General features: G+C 44.3%; 3 protein-coding genes across 7 annotated transcripts in view; 1 reads left to right on the forward strand and 2 right to left on the reverse strand.

The window, feature by feature from the left end:
- LPAR4 (lysophosphatidic acid receptor 4) overlaps positions 1–6,931 on the reverse strand; it is a 251,517-nt gene extending 244,586 nt beyond the window's left edge. Inside the window, exon 1 of the mRNA XM_058196957.1 lies at positions 6,829–6,931. The gene's annotated coding sequence lies outside the window, so the exon portion shown is untranslated. The remainder of the gene's footprint in view (positions 1–6,828) is intronic.
- Positions 6,932–10,260: 3,329 nt separating this feature from the next.
- LOC131205078 (uncharacterized) lies at positions 10,261–13,798 on the reverse strand. 3 transcript variants are annotated; one of them, XR_009156709.1, is made up of 3 exons: positions 13,483–13,685; positions 12,954–13,049; positions 10,261–11,312 (listed from the first exon to the last, which is right to left on the reverse strand). XR_009156709.1 is itself a non-coding variant. In XM_058196960.1 (3 exons), exons 1-3 carry the CDS (start codon positions 13,796–13,798, stop codon positions 10,667–10,669), a joined length of 1,035 nt encoding a protein of 344 aa, XP_058052943.1. In that variant the 3' UTR covers positions 10,261–10,666. The 3 variants fall into 3 exon arrangements, 2 of the variants coding, with proteins under 2 accessions (XP_058052943.1, XP_058052944.1); XM_058196960.1 differs by having other exon boundaries at positions 12,954–13,026; positions 13,483–13,798; XM_058196961.1 differs by lacking the exon at positions 13,483–13,685 and having other exon boundaries at positions 12,954–13,438.
- FNDC3A (fibronectin type III domain containing 3A) overlaps positions 13,779–23,395 on the forward strand; it is a 72,646-nt gene continuing 63,029 nt past the window's right edge. The window contains exon 1 of one of the 3 annotated variants that reach the window (XM_058196945.1): positions 13,779–13,928. The gene's annotated coding sequence lies outside the window, so the exon portion shown is untranslated. The remainder of the gene's footprint in view (positions 13,929–23,395) is intronic. The other 2 variants (XM_058196947.1, XM_058196946.1) reach the window with 2 other exon arrangements.

A 23,395-nucleotide genomic window follows, 5' to 3' on the forward strand; every position in this document is an offset into this window, starting at 1 on the left:
GTAAACTGTGAAAGTTGGTTTTTGATACCTCTTATTGTTTTTTATACTTTGTTTATTATTTTTATTATTTATTGTTATTGGCCATGCCCACCAAGCCATCTGACCACCAAGCCATGCCCACCAATTAAGCCACGCCCACAGAACCGGTAGGGAAAATTTTTAGATTTCACCCCTGACTAGAACTCACAATCTCCTGGTTTCTAGCCCAATGCCTTAACCAACACACAAACTGGTTTTCTGTATATCTAACAATTTGGTAACCAGTCAGATTAAGAAATATCAGATTGCCTTTGAATAATTAGGAAGTTATTTTATGTAATGGGGAGGGGGTTGGGAGATGAAAAGCTTTGGATGAGGTTAATTGGATTGGAAGGGAAAATTTTATTCTATGTTTGGTTTATGTATAACAATACCTTGTGATTGCCCCGGGAAGCGGGGAGGGGTTTTCTGGGAGGGGGGGGAAAAAAGGGGGGAAATGTTTTTGTTTTTTTAAAACTTTTTCAATTAAAAAAAACAAAACAATTTGGTAACCAGGTGAAGTTTATGAATGCACCTTGCATGTGTAATAGATTGTTTTATAACAGTTCATTTAGTGACAGTTCAAACTTAACAATGGCATGGAAAAAAAAGTGACTTATGACCATATCTCACGCTTATGACCGTTGCAGCTTCCCTATGGTCATGTGATCAAAAAAAAAATCATATTTATGATGGTTGCAGTGTTCCCGGGCCATGTGATCATCTCTTGCAAACTTCTGACTAGATTTGCTTGATATCTTTGTAACTAGCTTAACAACTGCAGTGATTCACTTAACACCGGCAGCCAGAAAGGTCATAAAATGGGAAAAAACTCACTCAACAACTGTCTCGCTTCGCAATTTGGGGCTTAGTTGTGGTCGTACATTGAGGACTACCTGCAATTTGCAATCTGCAAATTCTCTTTAAAACAGAGGCCTCCAACCTTAGTAACTTTAAGATTTGTGGACTTCAACTGTTACCACATGCCTCCCACCGACCCGTACGCTCTCACAGAGAGGGACTTCTCAGGGTGCCGTCCGCCAAGCAATGTCAGCTGGCGGCCCCCAGGGGAAGGTCCTTCTCTGTGGGGGCTCCCACACTCTGGAACGAACTTCCCCCCGGTTTGCGCCAAATACCTGACCTTCGGACATTCCGTCGCGAACTGAAGACACATCTTTTTATTCGCGCGGGGCTGGCTTAAATTGAATTTTATTAAATTTTAAATTTTATTAACTAATTTTAAATGGGGTTTTTAGTTCATTGTATACTTTTCAGGCCAATTTTAAAATAAGTTTTTTAATTGCATTTTAAATTGTATATTGTACTATCTGTTTTATTTTTGCCTGTACACCGCCCTGAGTCCTTCGGGAGAAGGGCGGTATAAAAATCAAATAAATAAATAAATAAATAAATAACTCCCAGAGTTCCTCAGGTAGCAAAGCTGGCTGGGGAACTCTGGGAGTTGAAGACCACAAGCCTTAAAGTTACTAAGGTTGGAGGCCCCTGCTTTAAAATCAAGTCCAGAGTCTAAAATCAAACGCTTAGCACTGTACACCTAATGCAAGCATCATTTGTGACATAGATGTTTAAAAGCTATAATGTAGTGCCAATATAGAGGAAGGGGAGTCATGGAGATATTGCTTGCAATTTTCCAGCAACCCAGCTGTTGCCCCGTCTTTGTTCATAATAGACATCAATTTATGAATGAATGTCATTTACATGCTGCTTGGCATTCCTGCTTCTCTAACATTTCCTTGAAAGCTTTATTGTGTCTTGCTCGCTTGCAGATCGCATTCAGTAATGGCAGATTATGTAAGATTGACAAAGGAGCGCATTGTGTGTGAGATTCTTGGAAGCTGACAGATAACCTCTGCAGTAGACTCAAGGAGGTGAACCTTTGGTAAACAACACTTCGCCACTGGAAAGAGGCATTTCGGCTAAAAAGGAGGAAAGGAGATGACAATGAGGGTGACTTAGTAACAAACAGGCCTAGTCCTCGACTTACAACAGTTCGTTTACTGACGGCACTGAAAAAAGTGACTTAGGACCCCTTTTTCACAGTTATGACTATTACAGCATCCCAAAGCACCCGAAGGCCAGACAAGGAATAATTTATTTATTTATTTATTTATTTTTCATATTTCTATACCGCCCTTCTCCAAAGACTCAGGGCGGTTTACAGCCAAGGTAAAACAAACACATCACATACATTAAAAGCAATTTTAAAAATCTAATTCAAATAGGCCAATAAATTTTAAAACTCCAAAATGAGATTATTAAATAAACCCTAATAAAAACCACCCATGTTAAAATTGCAATTTGGCCAACCCTGCCCGATGAAATAAGAGAGTCTTGAGCTCGCGCTTAAAGCTCCGGAGGTCAGGGAGTTGGCGTAGCCCCAAAGGTAGCTCATTCCACAGGGCAGGAGCCCCCACAGAGAAGGCCCTACCCCTGGGGGCCGCCAGCCGACATTGTTTGGCTGACGGCACCCTGAGGAGGCCCTCCCTGTGAGAGCACACAGGTCGATGGGAGGCTGTTTGTGGCAGTAGGCGGTCCCGTAAATATCCCGGTCCCAAGCCATGGAGCGCTTTAAAGGTGATAACCAACACCTTGAATTGCACCCGGAAGACCACCGGTAACCAGTGCAGCTTGCGCAGGAGAGGTGTTATATGGGAGCTACGAGACGCTCCCTCTATCCCCATTCTGGACCAGCTGGAGCCTCCTGGTGCTCTTCAAGGGGAGCCCCATGTAGAGAGCATTGCAGTAGTCCAGGCGGGAAGTGACAAGGGCATGAGTGACTGTGCATAGGGAATCCCGGTCAAGGAAGGGACGCAACTGGCGTATCAGGTGCACCTGATAAAAAGCTTCCCTGGCGACGGCCGTCATATGTTCGTCTAAAGACAGCCGATCATCCAGGAGAACGCCTAAGTTGCGAACCCTCTCCCTGGGGGCCAATGATTCGCCCCCAACACTCAGCGATGGAATCAGCTACCTGGATGCCAGCATCCACAGCCACTCAGTCTTGGAAGGGTTGAGTCTGAGCCTGTTCTTCCCCATCCAGACCCGCACGGCCTCCAGACACCGGGACATCACTTCGACGGCTTCGTTGGGGTGGTTAGGGGTGGAAATGTACAGCTGAGTGTCATCAGCATACAGATGGCACTGCATCCCAAAACCACGGATGATCTCACCCAGCGGCTTCATGTAGATGTTGAACAGGAGAGGTGAGAGGATTGACCCCTGTGGCACCCCATACATGAGGTGCCTTGCGGTCGATCTCTGCCCCCCTGCCAACACTGTCTGCGAACGGTCGGAAAGATAGGAGAACCACCGAAAAACGGTGCCCCCCACTCCCAAACTCCCCAACCGCCGCAGCAAGATACGATTGGTCGATGGTATCAAAAGCCGCTGATAGATCTAATAGGACCAGGACAGAGGAGCAACCCCTGTCCCGAGCCCTCCAGAGATCATTTACCAACGCAACCAAAGTCGTCTCCGTGCTGTACCCAGGTCTGAAGCCGGACTGGAATGGGTCCAGATAGACAGTTTCCTCCAGGTACCGGGGAAGCTGCCATGCCACCACACTCTCAACAACCTTCGCCACAAAACGAAGGTTGGAGACAGGACGATAATTAGCTAACACAGCTGGGTCCAGGGAAGGCTTCTTGAGGAGAGGCCTCACCACCGCCTTTTTCAAGGCGGTTGAAGACACCCTCCACCAAAGAAGTGTTAATAATTCCCAGAAGCCAGCCTCGTGTAACCTCCTGAGTGGCCAGTACCAACCAGGAGGGATACGGGTCCAATAAACATGTGGTCGCATTCAGCCTCCCCAGTATCCTGTCCATGTCCTCAGGAGCCACAGAGTCAAACTCCCCCCAAATAATATTCTCAAGAACTGCCTCCGTCGTCCCACTTGAATCTACCCAATCAGCGTCCAGTCCATCTCGGATCTGATGGATGGAAACTGACCAAGGAGAGATTAAATCTAGAAATAAGGAGAAATTTTTCTGACAGTGAGAACAATCAACCCATGGAGCAGAAGTTGCCTTCAGAAGTTATGGGAGTTGAGATTTTCAAGACAAGACTGGACTGCCGTTTGTCAGAAATGGTGTCGGGCAGCGGTCAACAATTGGTGGTCCGTGGACCACTGGTGGTCCATGAGAAAATTTTGATGGTCCGCAGAAAAAATACTTGCATTTTTTTATATTGCACTAAATCAAAAGTCATCAAACTACAGCTCCTGGGACAGATATGTCCAATGAATGTTTATGTTGCTACAGAGAGTCTTGCCATTCGAGGTCTTTTTCTGCAGGTCGGAGGGAGGGAGAAATTCTGACTTGGGGTCTGCTTCAGCCTCCTGGTGCAGAGCTTTGGTGAAGGCTGGAGGGAAGTGCCGCTGGAGGCAAGGAGTCGGAGGACCTTGTTCCAGTGGGACTGCATCATGGCCTGGAACTGGCTGACCATCTCAGCCCGCTGAGCCTCCAGGTGCCTGTACCTGGCCTTGCACTCCTGCAGGTCTTCCCTCTGCTTGGAAAGCCTATGCTCCTAGTCCTCAGTGAGGTGCTTCTGCTGAGCCTCCTTCTTGGTCAGATTCAATTTGAACTGAGTCAGCTATTTTGCCAACTCTTTCTCACGGTGGTGCTTAGCTCCAACAACTGCTTCTTGTTGGGGCCCTAAGGAGCCCGGGCGGCAGGGGAGGAATGGCTGGGAGGGGAGGGGCAAGTAGAGGCTGGCGAGGTGCCCCTCGACGTGAGTGACATCGAGTTGGCCACGCCCACCCATCACATGACCTAAACATGCCCACCCAGCCAGCCATTAGGCAGATCATATTAGTGGTTCGCGGGATTTAAAATGATGAATTTAGTGGTCCCTGAGGTCTGAAAGGTTAGTGACCCCTGGTGTAGAGTCTCCTGCTTGAATGGGGCGGGGGTTGGACTAGATGACCTACAAGGTCCTTTCCAACTCTGTTAACCTGTAATCTGATGGTCATGTGATTGAAATTCATGCACTTGGCAAAATTCAGACCCTGAGTCATATTTATGATGGTTGCAGTGTACCAGGGTCTTGTGATCCCATTTTGTGCCCTTCTGACAAGCAAAGTCAGTTTGACTTAAGAACCGTGTTACTAACTTAACAACTGCAGTGATTCGCTTATCAACCGGGGCAAAAAAAGTTGTAAAACGGGGCAAAAACTCACTTGACTGCGTTCCATAGCAACAGAAATTTGGAGCTTAATTGTAGTTGTAAGTCAGGGACTAGAGGTACCGCTATGGCCACCTACAGCCCTTACAACTCCATCATCTTTCGCACAGAAGCATTCTGGATTTTTCTGCTATGGACGTTAAGCAAATCAGAGCAGTTGTTAAATGAATCACGCAGTCGTTAAATGAATGGCTAATTGTTGCACAAAAGCTACATCCTTTGTCAGAAAAGTAACGGGGGAAAGAATAGCTACGATAGGCAACGAATGTCAAAAATAAACCTCTTTTAATCTTTGGAGCTTCGAGACGAGGGCAGCCTTTGCCTGCAAAAACAGTTGCTGCCACTTCACAGTAAACGTCTCAGAGATTATGGACTCCTTCAGGACTCTTGTTTGTACAGGGCAGGCACAAATTTTCCGAGGTGAGGGTGAATAGTGGCATTGTTGCCCCTAGCGAAGAGATGTGCGAGAGGAAATATGTGGGAGTTGCAAGCGAGGAGACCACTGAATTCTCCTCCTGGGACAAGCAGTAAATTCCTCTTCGATCTGGAGGACTTCTGAATGCTTCTGGGCAGAAACCTAAAGGATGTCTGAAGAATGATTGCAACTGGACTAAGTTTTAATTTCAGAAACATTTTACTATCTATTCAGGCAGCATCCTTAGGCAGCATAATAAGGTGGTTTTGCAGTGGGTCGTTGGAATGTACCAGCTCCTGCCATACCAAACTCAGGGGATACTTCCCCAAAATGCATTCAGGACAGAAAGCTTTGGATTTGAAAACTAGGGGTGTAAGTTAGTGGTGAAATGTAAAATTTGTTACTACCGGTTCTGTGGGCGTGGCTTGGTGGCAGTGGGGTAATGTGACTGGGTGGGCATGGCCAACTTTTTTTTTGTTTTACTTTTAAAAGCGTTTTTGCTACAACCTCTTCGGCCAAAGAGGTTGTAAAAAAATGCTTTTAAAAGGTTCTGACGATCCCAGCTGAGTTGCCTGATCGTCAGAACCTTTTAAAAGCAATTTTTTTACAACCGCTTTGGCCGAAGAGGATGTAGAAAAAATCCTTTTAAAAGGTTGTGACAATCCCAACTGAGCCTTGCGATCATCAGAGGCTTTTTTTTTTTTAACTTTTAAAAGCATTTTTTCGGCTGAAGAAAAAACGCTTTTAAAAGTAAAAAAAAAAGCAACCCTCTGTGGCTCAGCTGGGCATGGGTGGTGGTGGTGGGGCAGGGATTTTTTGCTACCGGTTCTCCGAACCACCCGCCACCATTGCTACCGGATCAGGCGATCCAGTCCGAACCGGGAGCATTTCACCCCTGGTGCAACTGGCCATAGTTGTACCGGTTGTTCTCAACTTACAACATCAATTGAGCTTCAAATTTCTGTTGCTATGGGAAACGGTTAAGTGAGTGTTGCCCTGTTTCACAATATTTCTCGCCCCGATTGTTAAGTGAGTCACTGCGGTTGTTACGTTAGTCACCCGGTTCTTAAGTCAGCCTGGCTTCCGCATTGACTTTGCTTGTCAGTTCAATTCGATTTATTACAGTCATAGACCAGACAGAGACCAGAACAAATAAAACCACTCAATTTAGGAATAAGGAGAAATTTTCTGACCGTGAGAACAATCAACCAATGGAACAGAAGTTGCCTTTGGAAGTTGTGGGAGCTTCATCACTGGAAGCTTCCAAGAAGAGACTGGACTGCCGTATGTCAGAAATGGAGTAGGACCGTGATGGTGAACTTATGGAAGTGTGCCAGAGGCGGCACGCAGAACCCTCTCTACTGGCACGTGTGCCGTCACCCCGGGTCAGATCTCCGGGGCGTTTCTTTCGTGAGCTTCTGTTTCCCTGCAAACAATGAAACAGAAGCTCACGAAAGAAAACGATCTTACCTCTTGCACGCTGGATGCCCCACCTCCTGCCGGCCAGCTGGTCTCTGCTGCACATGCGTGCATTGCCACGCATGCCTGTACATGCGTGCATTTCAGTTTGGGCATGCGCGGGCGCAGTTTGGGCACTCAGTGTCTAAAAGGTTCGGCATCATCGGTATAGGGTCTCCTGCCTGGGTGACGGGTTGGACTAGATGACCCACAATGTCCCTTCCAGCTCTGTTAATTTGTAAACACTCAGTAAATATACGATTAGAAATTCTAGAACAAAATAATAAATAACAGATAAAATCCAGGATACAAATCCAGTCTGTCAATTAAACATGGTCTACGATACTAAAATTGCAATCCATAACCTGTGAGGTCCCGTAGTCAGTTTAATACTAAAAGGGAAAGGAATAACCAGTGCAAAGGGTTTGCCACATTTGTCGTATAAAATAGCTACGGTGGATTAAGGCATGTGTTTCCGATGAATCCCCAGTGCTGCTGCACAGAATCTAGCCACCTACGCTGTAGTTTACAGATTAACAGAGTTGGAAGGGACCTTGTAGGTCATCTAGCCCAACCCCCACGCCCAAGGAGGAGACCCTACACCATTTCTGACAAATGGCAGTCCAGTCTCTTCTTAAAAGCTACCAGTGATGAAGCTCCCATCTGAGGACAACTTCTGTTCCATGGGTTGATTGCTGTCACTGTCAGAAAATTTCTCATTTCCAGGTTGAATCTCTCCTTGCTCAGTTTCTATCCTCTGTAGCTCAGACTGGTAAGACAGTCTGTTATTAACAGCAGCTGCTTGCAATTACTGCAGGTTCAAGCCCCACTAGGCCCAAGGTTGACTCAGCTTTCCATCCTTTATAAGGTAGGTAAAATGAGGACCCAGATTGTTGGGGGCAATAAGTTGACTTTCTATATAATATACAAATGGATGAAGACTATTGCTTAACATAGTGTAAGCCGCCCTGAGTCTTCGGAGAAGGGCGGGATATAAATGCAAATAAAATAATAATAATAAAAAATCCTTTATTCCTTGTCTGGCCTTCGGGTGCTTTGGAAAATAGATTGACCCCCTCCTCTCTATGGCAGCCCCTTAGTTTGCTTGTCATAAGGTCGCAAAAGGAGATCATATGACCCCCGGGACATTGCAACCGTCGTAAATATGAGTCAATTGCCAAGCGTCTGAATTCTTTGCTACAGATGTTAAGCAAATCGCTGTCATTGTGAAATGAATCAGGCAGTCATTAAACAGATGGCCAATCGTTCCACAGAAGGTACGTCCTTTGCCAGAAAAATAACAGGGAAAAGAATAGCTACGATAGGCAATGAGCTGAAATTCACGTCAAGAATAAACCTGTTTAATCTGGATCCAATCAGGTGTGCTACAGTGGCTGATCTGTTTCTCCTTCAGGGATGGCAATGATGATGATGATGATGATGATGATTTTGGAAATAATTGAGTCTGGAAGAAGCTAGGAAGTCATACCGTGATGGGTTCACACGATTAAAAAAAAAAAAAGCCGGTTGACTGTGGCTTATTCAATAATGGACACGTTACGGTAGGGAAAGCATGGTTTATCGTAATGTGTGAACACAATGCAAATAAATCTTTTCCACTTTCCCTAAAAGGTATCTGGGCAGTTCCTGCATAAAAGGTGTTACTCTTTTTTTTTTTGCAGATTGTCTGTTTTCTTTATCAAAATTCACCAAAAAGAACACAATTATGAAAGAATAAAAGAAAATGTACATGATTACAGAGCCTGTTTGATTTCAAGAATGCTCTCTAAGGTGAAATGATTACTCAGTTTTTCTTTTTCCTGGTCAACAAGTGCATCCTGTATTTTAATCTGTTTTATTAACGGTGCTTCCGGCTGCCTATTTAAAAATTCCTGCATAGTCATTCTATCATTTCCTGAAAGAGAGAGAGAGAGGGAGACAGATGGAGGGAGGGAGGGAGGGGGAAGAAATATAGCAAGAAATACAGGTAATATTTGACTTACGACCACAATTGGGCCCAAAATTCCTGTTACTAAGTGGGACCATTGTTACGTGAGTTTTTTGCCCCATTTATGACCTTTCTTGCCACAGTTGTTAAGTGAATCACTGCAGCTGTTAAGTCAGTAACACAAGTGTTAAGAGAATCTGGCTTTCCCGTTAACTTTGCCTGTCAGAAGATCGTAAAAGCGGAACACGTGACAGATAGTCCTTGGTTTTTCATTTAGTGACCGTTCAAAGTTACGACATATGACCGTAGGACATTACAACCGCCATAAATATGAGTCGGTGGCCAAGTATCTGAATTTTGATCACATGATTCACGGGAACGCTACAACGGTTGTATGAAAAATGGTCATATGTCACTTTTTGTCATTGTTGTTGCAGCATTCCCGTGAATCATGTGATCGGAGTTCAGATGCTTGTCACCTGACTCATATTAATGACAGTTGCAGTGTCCTATGGTCATATGTCGTAACTTTCAACGTTCACTAAATGAAAAACCAAGGACTATCTGTATAAGCCAAAGACATTGGCTTCTTAGCCCAGGGGTCTCCAAACTTGGCAACTTTCAGACTTGTGGACTTCAACTCCCAGAATTCCTCAGCCAGCAAAGCTTTGCTGGCTGAGGAATTCTGGGAGTTGAAGTCCACAAGTCTGAAAGTTGCCAAGGTTGGAGACCCCTGTCTTAGCCTAAGCCAGTGGTTCTCAACCTTTATAGTGCTGCGACCCCTTTAATACAATTCCCCACGATGTGGTGACCCCTGAGGATCTCAGCGTGCCTCAGCAGCCGCAGAAAGGGAAAAAAAGTTGCAAACTGTTTTTTTGAATTTATCACGCCTGAAGCCGTATTGGCTAGCGATCTGAACTGCTTGCAATTGCTTGAGGACGGAGGCATTAAAGCGGAGACTCCTCCCCTATTAAGTTTATCGCGCCTGAAGCCAGATTAGGCTAGCGATTGGGAGTGATTGCAGCTGGCTTGAGAGGGAGACATCAGAGCAAAGATTTCTCTCTTTTTAATTCATCATGCCTGAATTCGGCTAGCGATTTGAAGAGCCTGCAGTTGGCTTGTGGAGTCAACCATTTATTTATTTATTTATTTATTTATTTATTTATTTATTTATTTATTTATTTATTATTTACATTTCTAAACCGCCCTTCTCCGAAGACTCAGGGCGGTTTACAGCCAAGTTAAAAAGACATATACAAAAATTAAAACACAATATTTGAAATTTAAAAATCTGAAACCATAAGGCCGAATATTAAAATAACAAGAAATAAAACCACTCAATTAAAAATTACTCTTAGGCCAACCCTGCTCGTTGAAACAAAAAAGTCTTGAGCTCGCGCTTAAAGGCCCGGAGGTCGGAAAGAAGGCGTAGCCCCAGAGGCAGTTCGTTCCATAGGGTAGGTGCCCCAACAGAGAAGGCTCTTCCCCTGGGGCCCGCCAGCCGACATTGTTTAGCTGACGGCACCCCGAGGAGACCCTCCCTGTGAGAGCGCACAGGTCGATGGGAGGCTATTGGCGGCAGTAGGCGGTCCCGTAAGTAACCTGGTCCTATGCCATGGAGCGCTTTAAAGGTGATCACCAACACCTTGAATTGCACGCAGAAGACCACTGGCAACCAGTGCAGCTTGCGTAGGAGAGGTGTTATATGGAAGCTCCGAGACGCTCCCTCTATCCCCCGCGCAGCCGCATTCTGTACCAGTTGAAGTCTCCTGGTGCTCTTTAAGGGGAGCCCCATGTAGAGAGCATTGCAGTAATCCAGGCGGGAAGTAACGAGGGCATGAGTGACCGTGCATAACGAATCCCGGTCCAGGAAGGGACGCAGTTGGCGGATCAGGCGAACCTGATAAAAAGCTCCCCTGGCAACGGCCGTCAAGTGTTCTTCCAACGACAGCCGTGCATCCAGGAGAACGCCTAAGCTGCGAACCAACTCCCTGGGGGCCAGTGACTCGCCCCCCACAGTCAGCGACGGAACTAGCTGACTGTACCGGGACGCCGGCATCCACAGCCACTCCGTCTTGGATGGGTTGAGTCGAAGTCTGTTCGTCCCCATCCAGACCCATTGGAGCGCGATTCGCGATTCTTCGACTCGCAAGTATACTTCCCATATTTTCGATGGTCTTAGGCGACCTCTGGCAAATCGTCATTCGACCCCCCAACGGGGTCGCGACCCACAGGTTGAGAACCGCTGACCTAAGCGATCTGACAGGGTTGCTGTGATGAGAAATGAGGAGAGGAAGAGAAACATCTGGATTCAACGTGGGCAGCGGTAGACTTTGTGGGACTGTCCTGCCTTTGTCACCTCCCCAAACACTCGTACAGATGGGGTTAATTTTGGGCAGGGCAATTTTCCATTGGTCCTGGGGCCGAAATAAAGAGCAAGAGATTCACCCCACTGCATCACTTGCAATCATCTGTTGGGTTTCCTGTAATTCTCAGACTCCACCTTCCAAATGTAATCTGCAAGGGACAGATTCTGACTCATAAAAAACTGCCGAGAACAAGAAATGGGTGGGCAAAGTGACTTGCCCCCACTCCCCAAATATGCTCGTCTTCAGCAGTCCTGGTTTTAAGAAGACTCTTTGAAGCAGGGAAAAACCAATTGCGGATTCTTTAATTTGATTCGGTTCTAAGGTTTAGGAGAGGCGTTACAAAGCTTTTATCGCTTTGGGCACCAAAGACAGTTGATAAGTTTTTGGTGTTGTGGTACTTGGACTCGGGCAGAAAATTTGCTGCTGCGTCTCAGGAACCAAAAAAAAAAAAAAATCCCAGGAAGAATTAAATCTGCGTGTCAGAGGTGATCGATGCTTGCAAATGCTATCCAAATGTCAAACCTGCCTGGAAGCTATGTTTATTGATTGTATGTTATAGTTGAATTATAATAAATTGTAATATCTTCACTAAATCTTTTCACACAGCACTGGAACCTAAAGGAGTTTGGCATATTTTGCATTCCAAACTGGTTCTTATTTCTTTGTCCACGCTCAAGGGTATATTTTCCAATGCTGAAAAGTCAGGTGTCTTCTTCCTAACAATAAAATCTGAACCCAACCAGGGAATTTTACAAAGCAGCTTGAAACTTAATACATATTTTACTCATAAGACTGTGCTTCTTCAGTTATGTTTTCTTCTTCTACACAAACAACCAGTTGCTACCAAAAATATTTGGGGGGACACAGAAAAGACAGTCTCACCTTAAGGATGAAAGCCAACTGGGTGACTTGGGCCAATTACAAGGAGACAAGGAGTCTAGTCCTACCTTAGGCATGAAAGCCAACTGGGTGACTTGGGCCAATTACAAGGAGACAGGGAGTTCTAGACCTACCTTAGGCATGAAAGCCAACTGGGTGACTTGGGCCAATTACAAGGAGACAGGGAGTTCTAGTCCTACCTTAGGCATGAAAGCCAACTGGGTGACTTGGGCCAATTACAAGGAGACAGGGAGTTCTAGTCCTACCTTTAGGCATGAAAGCCAACTGGGTGACTTGGGCCAATTACAAGGAGACAGGGAGTTCTAGTCCTACCTTAGGCATGAAAGCCAACTGGGTGACTTGGGCCAATTACAAGGAGACAGGGAGTTCTAGTCCTACCTTTAGGCATGAAAGCCAACTGGGTGACTTGGGCCAATTACAAGGAGACAGGGAGTTCTAGTCCTACCTTAGGCATGAAAGCCAACTGGGTGACTTGGGCCAATTACAAGGAGACAGGGAGTTCTAGTCCTACCTTAGGCATGAAAGCCAACTGGGTGACTTGGGCCAATTACAAGGAGACAGGGAGTTCTAGACCTACCTTAGGCATGAAAGCCAACTGGGTGACTTGGGCCAGTTACAAGGAGACAGGGAGTTCTAGTCTTACCTTAGGCATGAAAGCCAACTGGATGACTTTGGGTCAATCGCCAGGAGTCGGAGAGTTCTAGTTCCGACCTGATCTGCAAATTGAAGGAGAATGATCCTGGCAAAAGAAAGCAAAAGTAGTAGAAATAATAATAGGGCGCCCTTGGTGCAATCCCAACACAATGGAGCAGCACTTGAACACCAACAGCATTGACGAAATCCCCATCAGTCAATTGCAAAAGGCAGCTTGGGAGCAGCTTACATCCTGCGCCAATACCTTTAAACACCACCAAATATCCACATCTGCCTATCCCAGGTCCTTGGGAAGGTCTCCATAATTGGGTAAAAATGCCAAATACAGGCCGAATTTAACTGGCTGACTGTGCAAAACCAACCATAATAATTTATTAAACTTATAATTTATTAAATTTATCTGCCACCCGACTCCCAGGGAAAGGAAGGACCCCCATTCCAGTCCCAACTCTCCCAGTCATTCATGCATTCCTCCGTCCTTCCCTTTCTTCTCTCTCTGCAGGTCTCCTTTCCCTTACTCGGTCTTGACGAAGAGCTCTGCAGGACTCGGAAGCCCGCATCCTTCTTCGAGTCGCAGGGGAGGGGAAGGAAAAAAAGCGAAAAGAAAAAAAAAAGCAATGTTTGCCTCCCGAGCCTATTTCGAGGGCTCTCCTTTCTCCTTAGCACACAAGGTCTTTGCGCAGCGCCGGCTGGGGATAAGGGGTATATACTGTATATATACATGAGAGCGAGAGCAAGACCGCATTGTGGTTGGCGCGCCCGGCCGCGCGCGCCCCCTCTCCCTCCACCCCCGCCTCCCGTCTGCGGTAACCGCGCATGCGCCGCAGCCTGCATTCCATCATGGCGGAGCCGTCCGACTTTTTCTCCTGCCGCGGCGAGGCTTCGTGGCGCCAAGCCTGAGGCGGCGGCTGGAGCGTCTTGCCCTCCCGGCGCTCGCCGCCTTCTCCTCCGGTCCCCCCGCGCGGTGAGTGTCGAGGCTCCCCTTCCGGCAGGGAGAGGCTCCCCCTCCGCGGGCCGCCAGGGCGGGGCAGTGGCCGGGCGGGGGGAGGAGGAGGAGGAGGGGATAAAGGGGGTCGCACCGAGGAGGGGGAAGGATGCCCCCGGAAATACCGGAGCGAAGAGAGGAGGGGTGTGAAGAGGCTGACCCCACTTTCCCCTCCCTCCCTCCTTCGCCCAGCAACAGCCCCCCTTTTCCATCCCCACACCTGATTTGTCCACCGCCCCGCCCCGCCCTCATTCCAGAATAATTCCAGGATTTTGCAAAAAAGTGCTGATCTCCATTCTCCCCGTTGCAAACCAGGCGCTTTTGCAGCCCCAGCTTTGCATTTTTATTTTTTATTTTTTAAATTCTGGTTGCTTCCTCCACGCCCCTCGCAAGACCCCCCACTTCTCTCTCCGGGACCAAGTCTTCTATTATTATTATTATTATTATTATTATTTATTATTATTATTATTATTATTTACTTTATTCATTAAAAATGAAACTCAGTCAACTGAACATTCAAAAATACATCACAGATAGCATTGACTGGTGCTAATGGTTGATATGGGTTGCTGCCAGCGTCCTAGGTAAACCACCTATTATTATTATTATTATTATTATTATTATTATTATTATTATTATTATTAAAATCCCCATTTCCTTAAATTTTCCAGGGCCTTCTCCACCCTCCCCTTGTCTGCCTGCTAACCAACCAACCAACCAACCAGCCTCTCATGTCCATCTTGACTTATTATTCCGGGAAAGGGAAAGAAAAAAAAAAAACCACCAAAAACCCGCCCTCTTCCTCCAGCTGATCGTTTTGGGGTTTTTTTTTTACTGTATTTCCAAAGCCTCCACCTTTTCCAACCAGTCTCTGCTTCTTCTCCCCCTTTTTTGGGGGTGGGGGGCAGGAGATGGTGGGGGTGGGGTCAGAAGGAAGAGAGGCTTGGAAAGATGAAGAAGGGAGGTTTTGGACTTCCTATGGCTGGGATTGGGGGGTTTGATGGGGGGGTGCTTGCTGTTAATCCTTGAGAGTGGAAAATGGATTTGGGGGAGAAGGGGACCTTGCATTTGGAGGAATGTAGGGGGCGGGTTGGGGAGGGGGCTTTGTGTGTATGTGGCGCGGGGTGTGTGTGTGTGCTTCCCAAACTTGGGGAAATGGGATGGGGGGAGGTAACCATAGCTTAGGCCAGGCAGGAAAGTTGGGATGGAACCCAGGTGAAGAGAATTGGATTTGCAAGAAAGGTGGGGGGGAGAGGTGATGGAGAGGGGTTTAGGCCAAAGGGGTGTGTGTGATAGAGGATTTGTGGTGTGGATGTGTGTTCAAAATCCAGGTTGCAAAGTTTAGTAGAGTTTGTGGAGGGCACCCTAATGCCTGTGCCCCAGGATTGTGACTTGTGCTCGAAACATCTGGAAATGCGAGGCCAAAGGTATAAGAAACTTCAAGGTGCCTGTGGAAAGGTACTTAAACAGACCGAAATGCTTTGGTGCTTGCTTGCTTGCTTGCTTGCTTGCTTGCTTGCTTGCTTGCCTGCCTGCCTGCCTGCCTGCCTGCCTGCCTGCCTGCCCGCCCTCCCTCCCTCTCTATATGTATATATATATATATATATACACACACACACACATATACACACATTACAAACTATTCTATGTATGTATGTATACATACATACATATATATATATATATATATATATGGGGGCAGCGACATGCCCCAGTTTTGCTTCCACCTGCTTTGTGGATGTGGGTTTCTTTTAAGTGGCAGGAAGTTCCCTTTGGGGAGGGGGAGAGAGAGAGAGAAAGATTCCTAGGAATGTCAGCCCTCCCCCCCCCCTCTTCCCAGCAGAGCAGAGGTGATGAGTCTGACTGATACTCCCTTTTAAAGGTTTTCGACTCTAGGTGGCTATCTTTTCCTGTTGGTGGTGGCTGAGGCTAATTATTTTGAAAAAAGGGGAAAGGGTGGAGGAAGGGAGGGGGGGGATGCTTTCCCCTTCGCTCTTCTCCACCCCTTTTCTCCTTCAATGCTGTCTATCTGAATGCCACGTCGCCTTCCCCGGCCTTTTGACTGAGTGCATAGTGAGCGTAGTAAGATACTCAGCGCCTCCCACAGCGTTTCTCCTGAGCCAAAGGTAGGTGCCATTAATCGTGGGGGGGCTGCTTTCCATCTGCCTGTCTTTTGGATCCCTTCTGGATCCTTTCCTTTAGGGAAAAAGACTGGGGGTGGGGGGATGTGTAACCAATGTCTAGGCTCCTGCTTAATTGCGAAGATGTTGTTAGTAGGTGCCAAGCAAGGTTTCAGTCATGTCTTTTGCAGCTGTGATCACAGGCTGGGGGGGTGGGTGGGAGGGAGGAGGGTAATTCAGATGATGGAAACCTCTGTTTTGGGATTAAGAAGACCACCTTCCCCCCCCCGCCCCCTTTTGCAAGATCCTTTCCTCAACATATGGCAAATAGTGTGTGTTGTTATCATCTTGCCAACTGGCGGCCAGTGACGCAAATACTGGCAGGTGTACTTTAGTTCATTGTATGTTTCCTATTTGTACTCCTTTCCAGCCTTTTTTTAAGTCATCGGTGTTAATGGAATCTATTTCATATTTTTTATCAGTTGCAGGGTTTTTTGTTTTTTTTTAAACTGGTGTTTGCTTTAGATAGATTAATTATGGAAAAGCATATCTATTTTCATCGGGGAAATCTGGGTTTGATTATTCATGCATTTATGCTGATAAATATATCGTCATGGATAAGGACGGCAAGTTTTTAAAACTTAAAAGGGTAACAGAAATGAACAAGTCTTTCATCTAGTGCTGTAGTTTGATTCTTAAACGTTTAGTGGTGGCTTCTGTGATATAGGTGTTTCAAGACCATTTGCACTTGCTACAGCACCCATTGTGCAATGGTATCCGTGACATTTTTTCCAAATGTCAAATTTCCTAGCCTGTAAAGATTTGTGATTCTTGCATAATCAGTTTTCAGTTGACAAATTACATCTTGGCCATAATCGCTTTGAAAAAAAGTGTACTTTATGCCAGGGGTCTCCAGCCTTGGCAACTTTAAGCCTGGAGGACTTCAACTCCCAGAATACCAACTTCAACTGGGAGTTGAAGTCCACCAGGCTTAAAGTTGCCAAGGTTGGAGACCCCTGCTTTATGCTGATCAGCCATGTTGGTAACATACCTATCACCAGGATCTGACTTATATGTGGGTTGTAATAATAAGTGAAATAATATATATAACTTTTTTGTTATTTAGGAAATGTGCCGTAAGCATCTTTATTTTGTTCTATTTTTCATGTTTCTTCTGTGGAGCCCAGGACAATATCTGAAGCCTTGCAAAACTCCGAAGTAGCTCATGCAGTTGTATGGCCCAAGTTCACTCACTTGTCGTAAAATACTTAAAAATAAGAAAATGAGAGAATTAGTCCACAGTATTTTGATTTTACTCTTCTAGGGGTATTTTGAAAAGTATAACAACTGTTAGAATTAAATAGAAGTAGAAAAATATAGTAGTCTTTTGAAAACATGGAAAAATAATATTGCCTTATGCTAAAATGGTGTTAAGGACAGTTACCTGCTCTGGTTAAATTGGTGATCACCAAATAAAATAAAATCTCAATTTTTCCTTTCTTGCCATTTGAAATATCACTGTAGTTCTTTTCCCCAAATTCTGTTTGTTTGTTTTTTTTTGTAAAAAAATAATTTTGTTTTAATTTTGTACGTGCTTGCTGTTGAAACAGGCCTTTACATATTTTGTTTTCCCTTTCACCTGCATTCTTGTATGGCACAAAAGTTATATTTTAATTTGCGAAGGTTGAGATAGTGGATTGTTCAGCTCTTATCTCTTTTGCAGAGCAGAAGTCTGAATAAAAAACAAAAACAGATTGAGCTCTATCTCATCTCCTAGAAGGACTCATTGTGGTGGAGATACACAAGAGATCTCTCTCTTTTATATTAACCTAAACTTCCTTGTCTACATTTCCTGGTGATCCAGTAACTCGTTCACTCGGAAAAACAAACAAAACCCAGCACCATTGGAGCTTCCAGGATTCACAACTGTTGCACAAACGTTGCACACACACACGCTCTCCCAGGTTTGGGCCTTTCACCTGCATCTGAACAAACATTTACTTTGGCACAGAAGCAGAAAAGCCTTAAAGGGGCCACGTGTATTGATAAGCAGAATTGATTAGGAATGCTAAGGACTGCGCATCTTTCTCTCGCCCCTCATCAGCAGCCATAGAATGACCAGAGAACGTAATGCTGTGTTGTGTCATTCCCCCACTCCGCAAATATAGATGATCCTCGACTTACAACAGTTCATTTAGTGACCGCTTGAAGTCAACGGCACTGAAAAAAGGGACACATGACCGTTTTTCATACTTACGACCTTTGTAACATCCCCATGGTCCCCTGATCAAAATTAAGACGTTTGGCAGCTGACTTATATTTATGACGGTCACAGCGTCCTGGGGTCATGTGATCCCCTTTTGTGATCTTCTGACAAGCAAAGTCAATGGGGAGGCCAGATTCACTTCTAACTTAACAACTACAGTGATTCACTTAACAACTGTGGCTTGAAAAGTCATAAAACGGGGCAAAACTCACTTAAGAAATGTCTCATTTAGCAACATAAATTTTGGGTTCCATTTTGGTCGTAAGTCGAGGACTACCTGTGTTGTACAAAACTATTGTTGGCAAATCTTCCTATGGATTTTTCTGATGAAACCAAAGCCACTGTGACATAATAACTGCAGCTCATTGGACAATTGCCAAAATGCATATAATGATCTTGCAAATGGCCTTTCCTTTCACTTGCCTGAAGCCCTTTTTAATTTAGGGTTATGCAACGTGTGATAATTTACTGATACTGACTCTATCGTGAATGTTCATAGGTGGAGAAGGTTCTGTGCTACAGGTTTAGAGTTCAAATTCTGATTTAGGCGTGAGAACTGGCTAGGTGACTTTGGGCCAGTCATTCTCTCTCATCCCATGACATCAGGCTTGGGTGACAAGCAAGTCGGTTAATTTCTGTCTCAACCAACAGATCAATACTTGGTTGATCAAAAAATAAAAATAAAAATAAAAATAGGGGACCCTACACTTGTGGGAAAAATTCTAGGAAGAAGAGAGAAGTGGGATGGCATACTTGACTTTAAATACTTAATATACTTAAATATACTTAAATAGAGTATCAGCGCTTTGGGTACACCTGATGTGGGATGTAAATTTGTTTAATATTTAGAGATAGCATAATTTTTATCCTACGGTTTATTAGATTAATCGATCCGTTCTGAAGATAATGCTTTGCCAAAGTTTTACCTGAAAGTGAAAATGCAAAATAATTTAGTACTAGAGTTTGATGCTAGATCATCTTCCTCTTACAGGAATAATTGAATCAAATTAAGAACTTAGCCTCTTCGTTCCTGTTGTTAGTGAAATTTTCTCTAAACTTTAGTCATCTATGTTTTATTACTACAAGAACAGCTGTATTGGGGTGATTGATTGGCTTGTTATATGTTTGAATGCCATTAATGATACACACACAAAATCCTCTTGGTTTTATTATATTGTGTTATAGGTTTCCCATGTTTCCTTGAATCTCCCAGAGTCGGGAAATTGTGGCTGATAGGAGCCACATTCTTAATAAATATGCTGCTCAAGGAACACATGGTATGGCAGCCCTTGTGGCAGGCAGTTCCAACTACACTATTACCTTGGAATAAATATCTGTACTGAATCTGGATTAGCGTGCTCATTAAAATAGACTTATCATATCTGAGCTATCAAAACTGTCGAATGACTTAAGCAATCGTTCCGTTTGAGAAGTACGCAACTTATCACCCTGATCGTCTGCATATAATGTCAGAAATGAACTTGAAGCCTGAAGGACATCTAGCCACACAATCTGCACAGTGTAGGATGGCCTCAAGGAAGCATTCCTCCTCAGTTTCCCCAACATTATTTTAGTTTTTGGAATGATTTTAAAAAAAGGAATGCGGTGTCGATCGAAAGGTCGGCAGTTCAGCAGTTCGAATCCCTAGTGCCGTGCAACGGGGTGAGCTCTCGTTACTTGTCCCAGCTTCTGCCAACCTAGCAGTTCGAAAGCACATAAAAAATGCAAGTAGAAAAATAGGGACCACCTTTGGTGGGAAGGGAACAGCGTTCCACGCACCTATGACGTTGAGATCATGGTGGCCACATGACCACGGAGACTTTTTGGACAGCGCTGGCTCTTTAGCTTTGAAATAGAGATGAGCATTGCCCCCTAGAGTCGGGAACGACTAGCACATATGTGCGAAGGGAACCTTTACCTAATGATTAAAAAAAAGGTTCATGCTTACATTTCATTAACGCATAAAACGAAAGCAAGAATTTTATTTTTCCTTTTCAGTACTTGGATGGGAGAGGAGGAGGATAGACACGAAAATAATGCGTACACGATAGAGAAGGATAGTGGACACACAGAGAATGTGTTGACTGACAGAGCAGGATGGAGGATGGTATTGGGAAGACTGGCAGAAAACAAAAAATTATGAAGCACTGAGTAAGAACACAGCTTGCCGAGAGAACTACCATGGCTCCTCTGCAGGTAGATCCTGCCTCATATACTTGTTCAGGTGCTTTGCAGGTGTCAGCAGGTTCATGCATGTAGGTGGTCTTACACTTGTGTTCAAAAGGATTTTTGACAAAGGTCATTGTGAAAGAATCTTGAGTAAACTAATCCTAGGATTTCAGGAAAACTCCTCCCATGGATCAGTGATTAGTTGAACTATTATTCAGCCAGGCAGGGTGGAGGCAGCAAGCTGGGAATTATCCTTGAATTTTAAGAGATCCAGGACCATCCTTCCCCTTCTTCCCAAGCTCCATGGAACCTCATCTGTCTGTTCCCAAAGGAAGACAAACAGTCTGGGGAGATTTTTGTATTATGGACAGAACACAAGAAAGTGGTTAGCTGGAACTCAACACCAATGGATCTGCTTGCTTGTGACTGACAACTATGGAAAAAACAGATAAATGGAGCAGTTTTTCACATCGGAGGAAAGTACAAAATAGTGTCCCCTCAGGATCTGGTTTGGGCCCATGTTCAATTTGTTAATAAATGAGTTAGTTAAGATATTTCCAATTAAGTGACAAAATTGGCAAGATGACACAATCATTTAAGCTAAGACATAAGGGAATTGTGAAGAGTTCCAAAGAGATCTTCCAACAATGCTTAGATCACTAAATGGCAAATGCAATTTAATCTCTTCCTGATGATGATAGTCTGTCACTACATGCATGGGAGCAGGAATGGCAGAAAAAAACCAACACATTTTCATCTCTAATTAAATATTAAGTTTCATTTTAATAATATGTAACACAGGTATATTTCCAAGGAACACATTTCAGTTTAGTTAATGTATTCTTCTGAGTAAGTATTTTTGTAATTGATTTTAAACCTGATTACAGTTTGGAGTGTTGTAGATTTCATTGTTGTTTCCTGTTGTTCATTGTTGATTGTTGATTTGATCAGACATTTGAGAGCCACTTTGGTCTAGTGGTTAAGGCACCTGGCTAGAAAGTAGGAGACTGTGAGTTCTAGTTTTGCTTTAGGCAATAAAGCTGGCTGGGTGACTTTGAGCCTATCACTAGGAAAATGTGAATTCTAGTTCTGTCTCAGATGTGAAAGCCAGCTGGGGAACTTTGGGCCAGTCACCAGAAGGCTGTAAGTTCTAGTCTCACCATATACATAAGAGCCGTCTGGCTGAGCTTAGGCCAGGGGTCTGCAAACTTGGCTCTTTTAAGACTTGGAACTCTGGGAGTTGAAGTCTGCAAGTCTTAAAAGAACCAAGTTTGCAGACCCCTGGCTTAGACCAATCACACACACACAGCCCAACTCACCTCACAGGCATATCATTCTGGGGAAAATAGGAAAAGAAAGCTCAGTTGGATGTGTTTGCCACCTTGAATTATTTGTAAAAGAAAAAAGAAAAAAAAGGCAGAATACAAATAAATAGGATTACAGTACAAGAATAGGATAGGTTTTCCCCCCTTTGGTTTCACTTAAGTTTTTAAAAAATGCTTCCCTCTGATTATAGGCAGAGAAGAGAAAAGATTTTTGATTTCTGGATGCTGGTATCTTAGGTTAAGACACAAAGAGTTTCATTGTTTGTATGTGTAGTGGATTAACAGTTGTGAAACCCAGTTGGGATTCAACAGCTCTAATTTAACTGGTTTATTTTGCTTACGCTACAAGATTCCTAAGATGAGGAATCTTATTAGAATTCTTCATAACGGCAGATACTCAACATTGAACGTTCTGCATATCTTGAGTCGCCATGTGCGAATAGGCAGCAATATAAATTTCCTAAAATAAAATAAATATCTAGAATACCTTCTACCATTCAACTCTTCCAATCCTAAAAAAATCCATGATGATATGAGCCCAGTTGCCCCTTAGATTTGAGACTTTTCAAAAAAGTACTGTCCAGGTTACTTCATAACTGATTTACATCTTTTAGTAATGCCAGCGCGATCTCTGTAAAGGAGGAAATAAATACTGAGATGTTTAGGATGCTGGCTTGTGCTGTGGAACTGCAGGAAAGACACTAAACCATGCTGTGGGAATATTTAATCTCTATTAACCTTTTTCACCTCTTCATCTCCTCTCATGTTTATCTTCCCTCTTCAATGTTTGCAGGTAATCTCAACCAGTGTAGGTAGGTATATATAGGTGGATAGGTAGATGGAGGGAGGGAGGGAGGGAGGGAGGGAGAAAAAGCAATTTGTACCTTTCCTGATTTTGATTCATAGCCTCTGCCCTAAGTGCTTCCTATTGATCTCATGTGAATCGATGCCTATGCGATACTGCGATTGAATCTCTGAAGTTATAGTGTATTTTGATCTTGATTAGTTGTTGAGTTTATGTTCAAGTTCCTTAGTCTTACGTACTGTACATGAATAGATCACATACAGAATCATAGATCTGAGTAAACAGATCATACTTCCCTTCATGATATGTTTTCGCTTTTCTCTCTTCTTCTAGGGTAGATGGTGCCATCTTGTGAATAATTTTGCCAACCTTTACCACAATTACTCTATAAAACCCTGGCATAATTCTTTCCCCTGGACTATGCCATACAATATCGCTAAGCACCATATGTGCTAGCTCTGTCTTACTCTTTTATAAGAAACATCCATGATTTTATAGTGAAAAATGGATTGGTCCCAAGTTATGAAAATGGAAAATTGAAGGGAGTAGAGGAATGTTGAACTCATGCAGAGCTTCGTTAAAAAATTGTGGTCTTATGATAAAGTCACTAGACTACTGTGAGTTCTAGTCCTGCCTTCGACATGAAAGCTGGCTGGAGGATTTTGGGCCAATCACCAGGAGACTCTGAGTTCTAGTCCCGCCCTAGGCATGAAAACTGGCTGGGTGACATTGGGCCAATCACCAGGAACCTGTAAATTCTA

Source organism: Ahaetulla prasina, chromosome 11, assembly GCF_028640845.1.
Source record: "Ahaetulla prasina isolate Xishuangbanna chromosome 11, ASM2864084v1, whole genome shotgun sequence".
NCBI lineage: Eukaryota > Metazoa > Chordata > Lepidosauria > Squamata > Colubridae > Ahaetulla > Ahaetulla prasina.

Coding starts and splice junctions, on each gene's coding strand:
- LOC131205078 (XM_058196960.1), bottom strand. CDS start 13,798: ATGCAGGCTGCGGCGCATGCGCGGTTACCGCAGACGGGAGGCGGGGGT. Junction 13,027..13,482: donor GAGCTCTTCGTCAAGACCGA/GTAAGGGAAAGG, acceptor TTCAATTTGCAG/ATCAGGTCGGAACTAGAACT. Junction 11,313..12,953: donor AGTTGGCTTTCATGCCTAAG/GTAAGACTAGAA, acceptor TTCTCATCACAG/CAACCCTGTCAGATCGCTTA.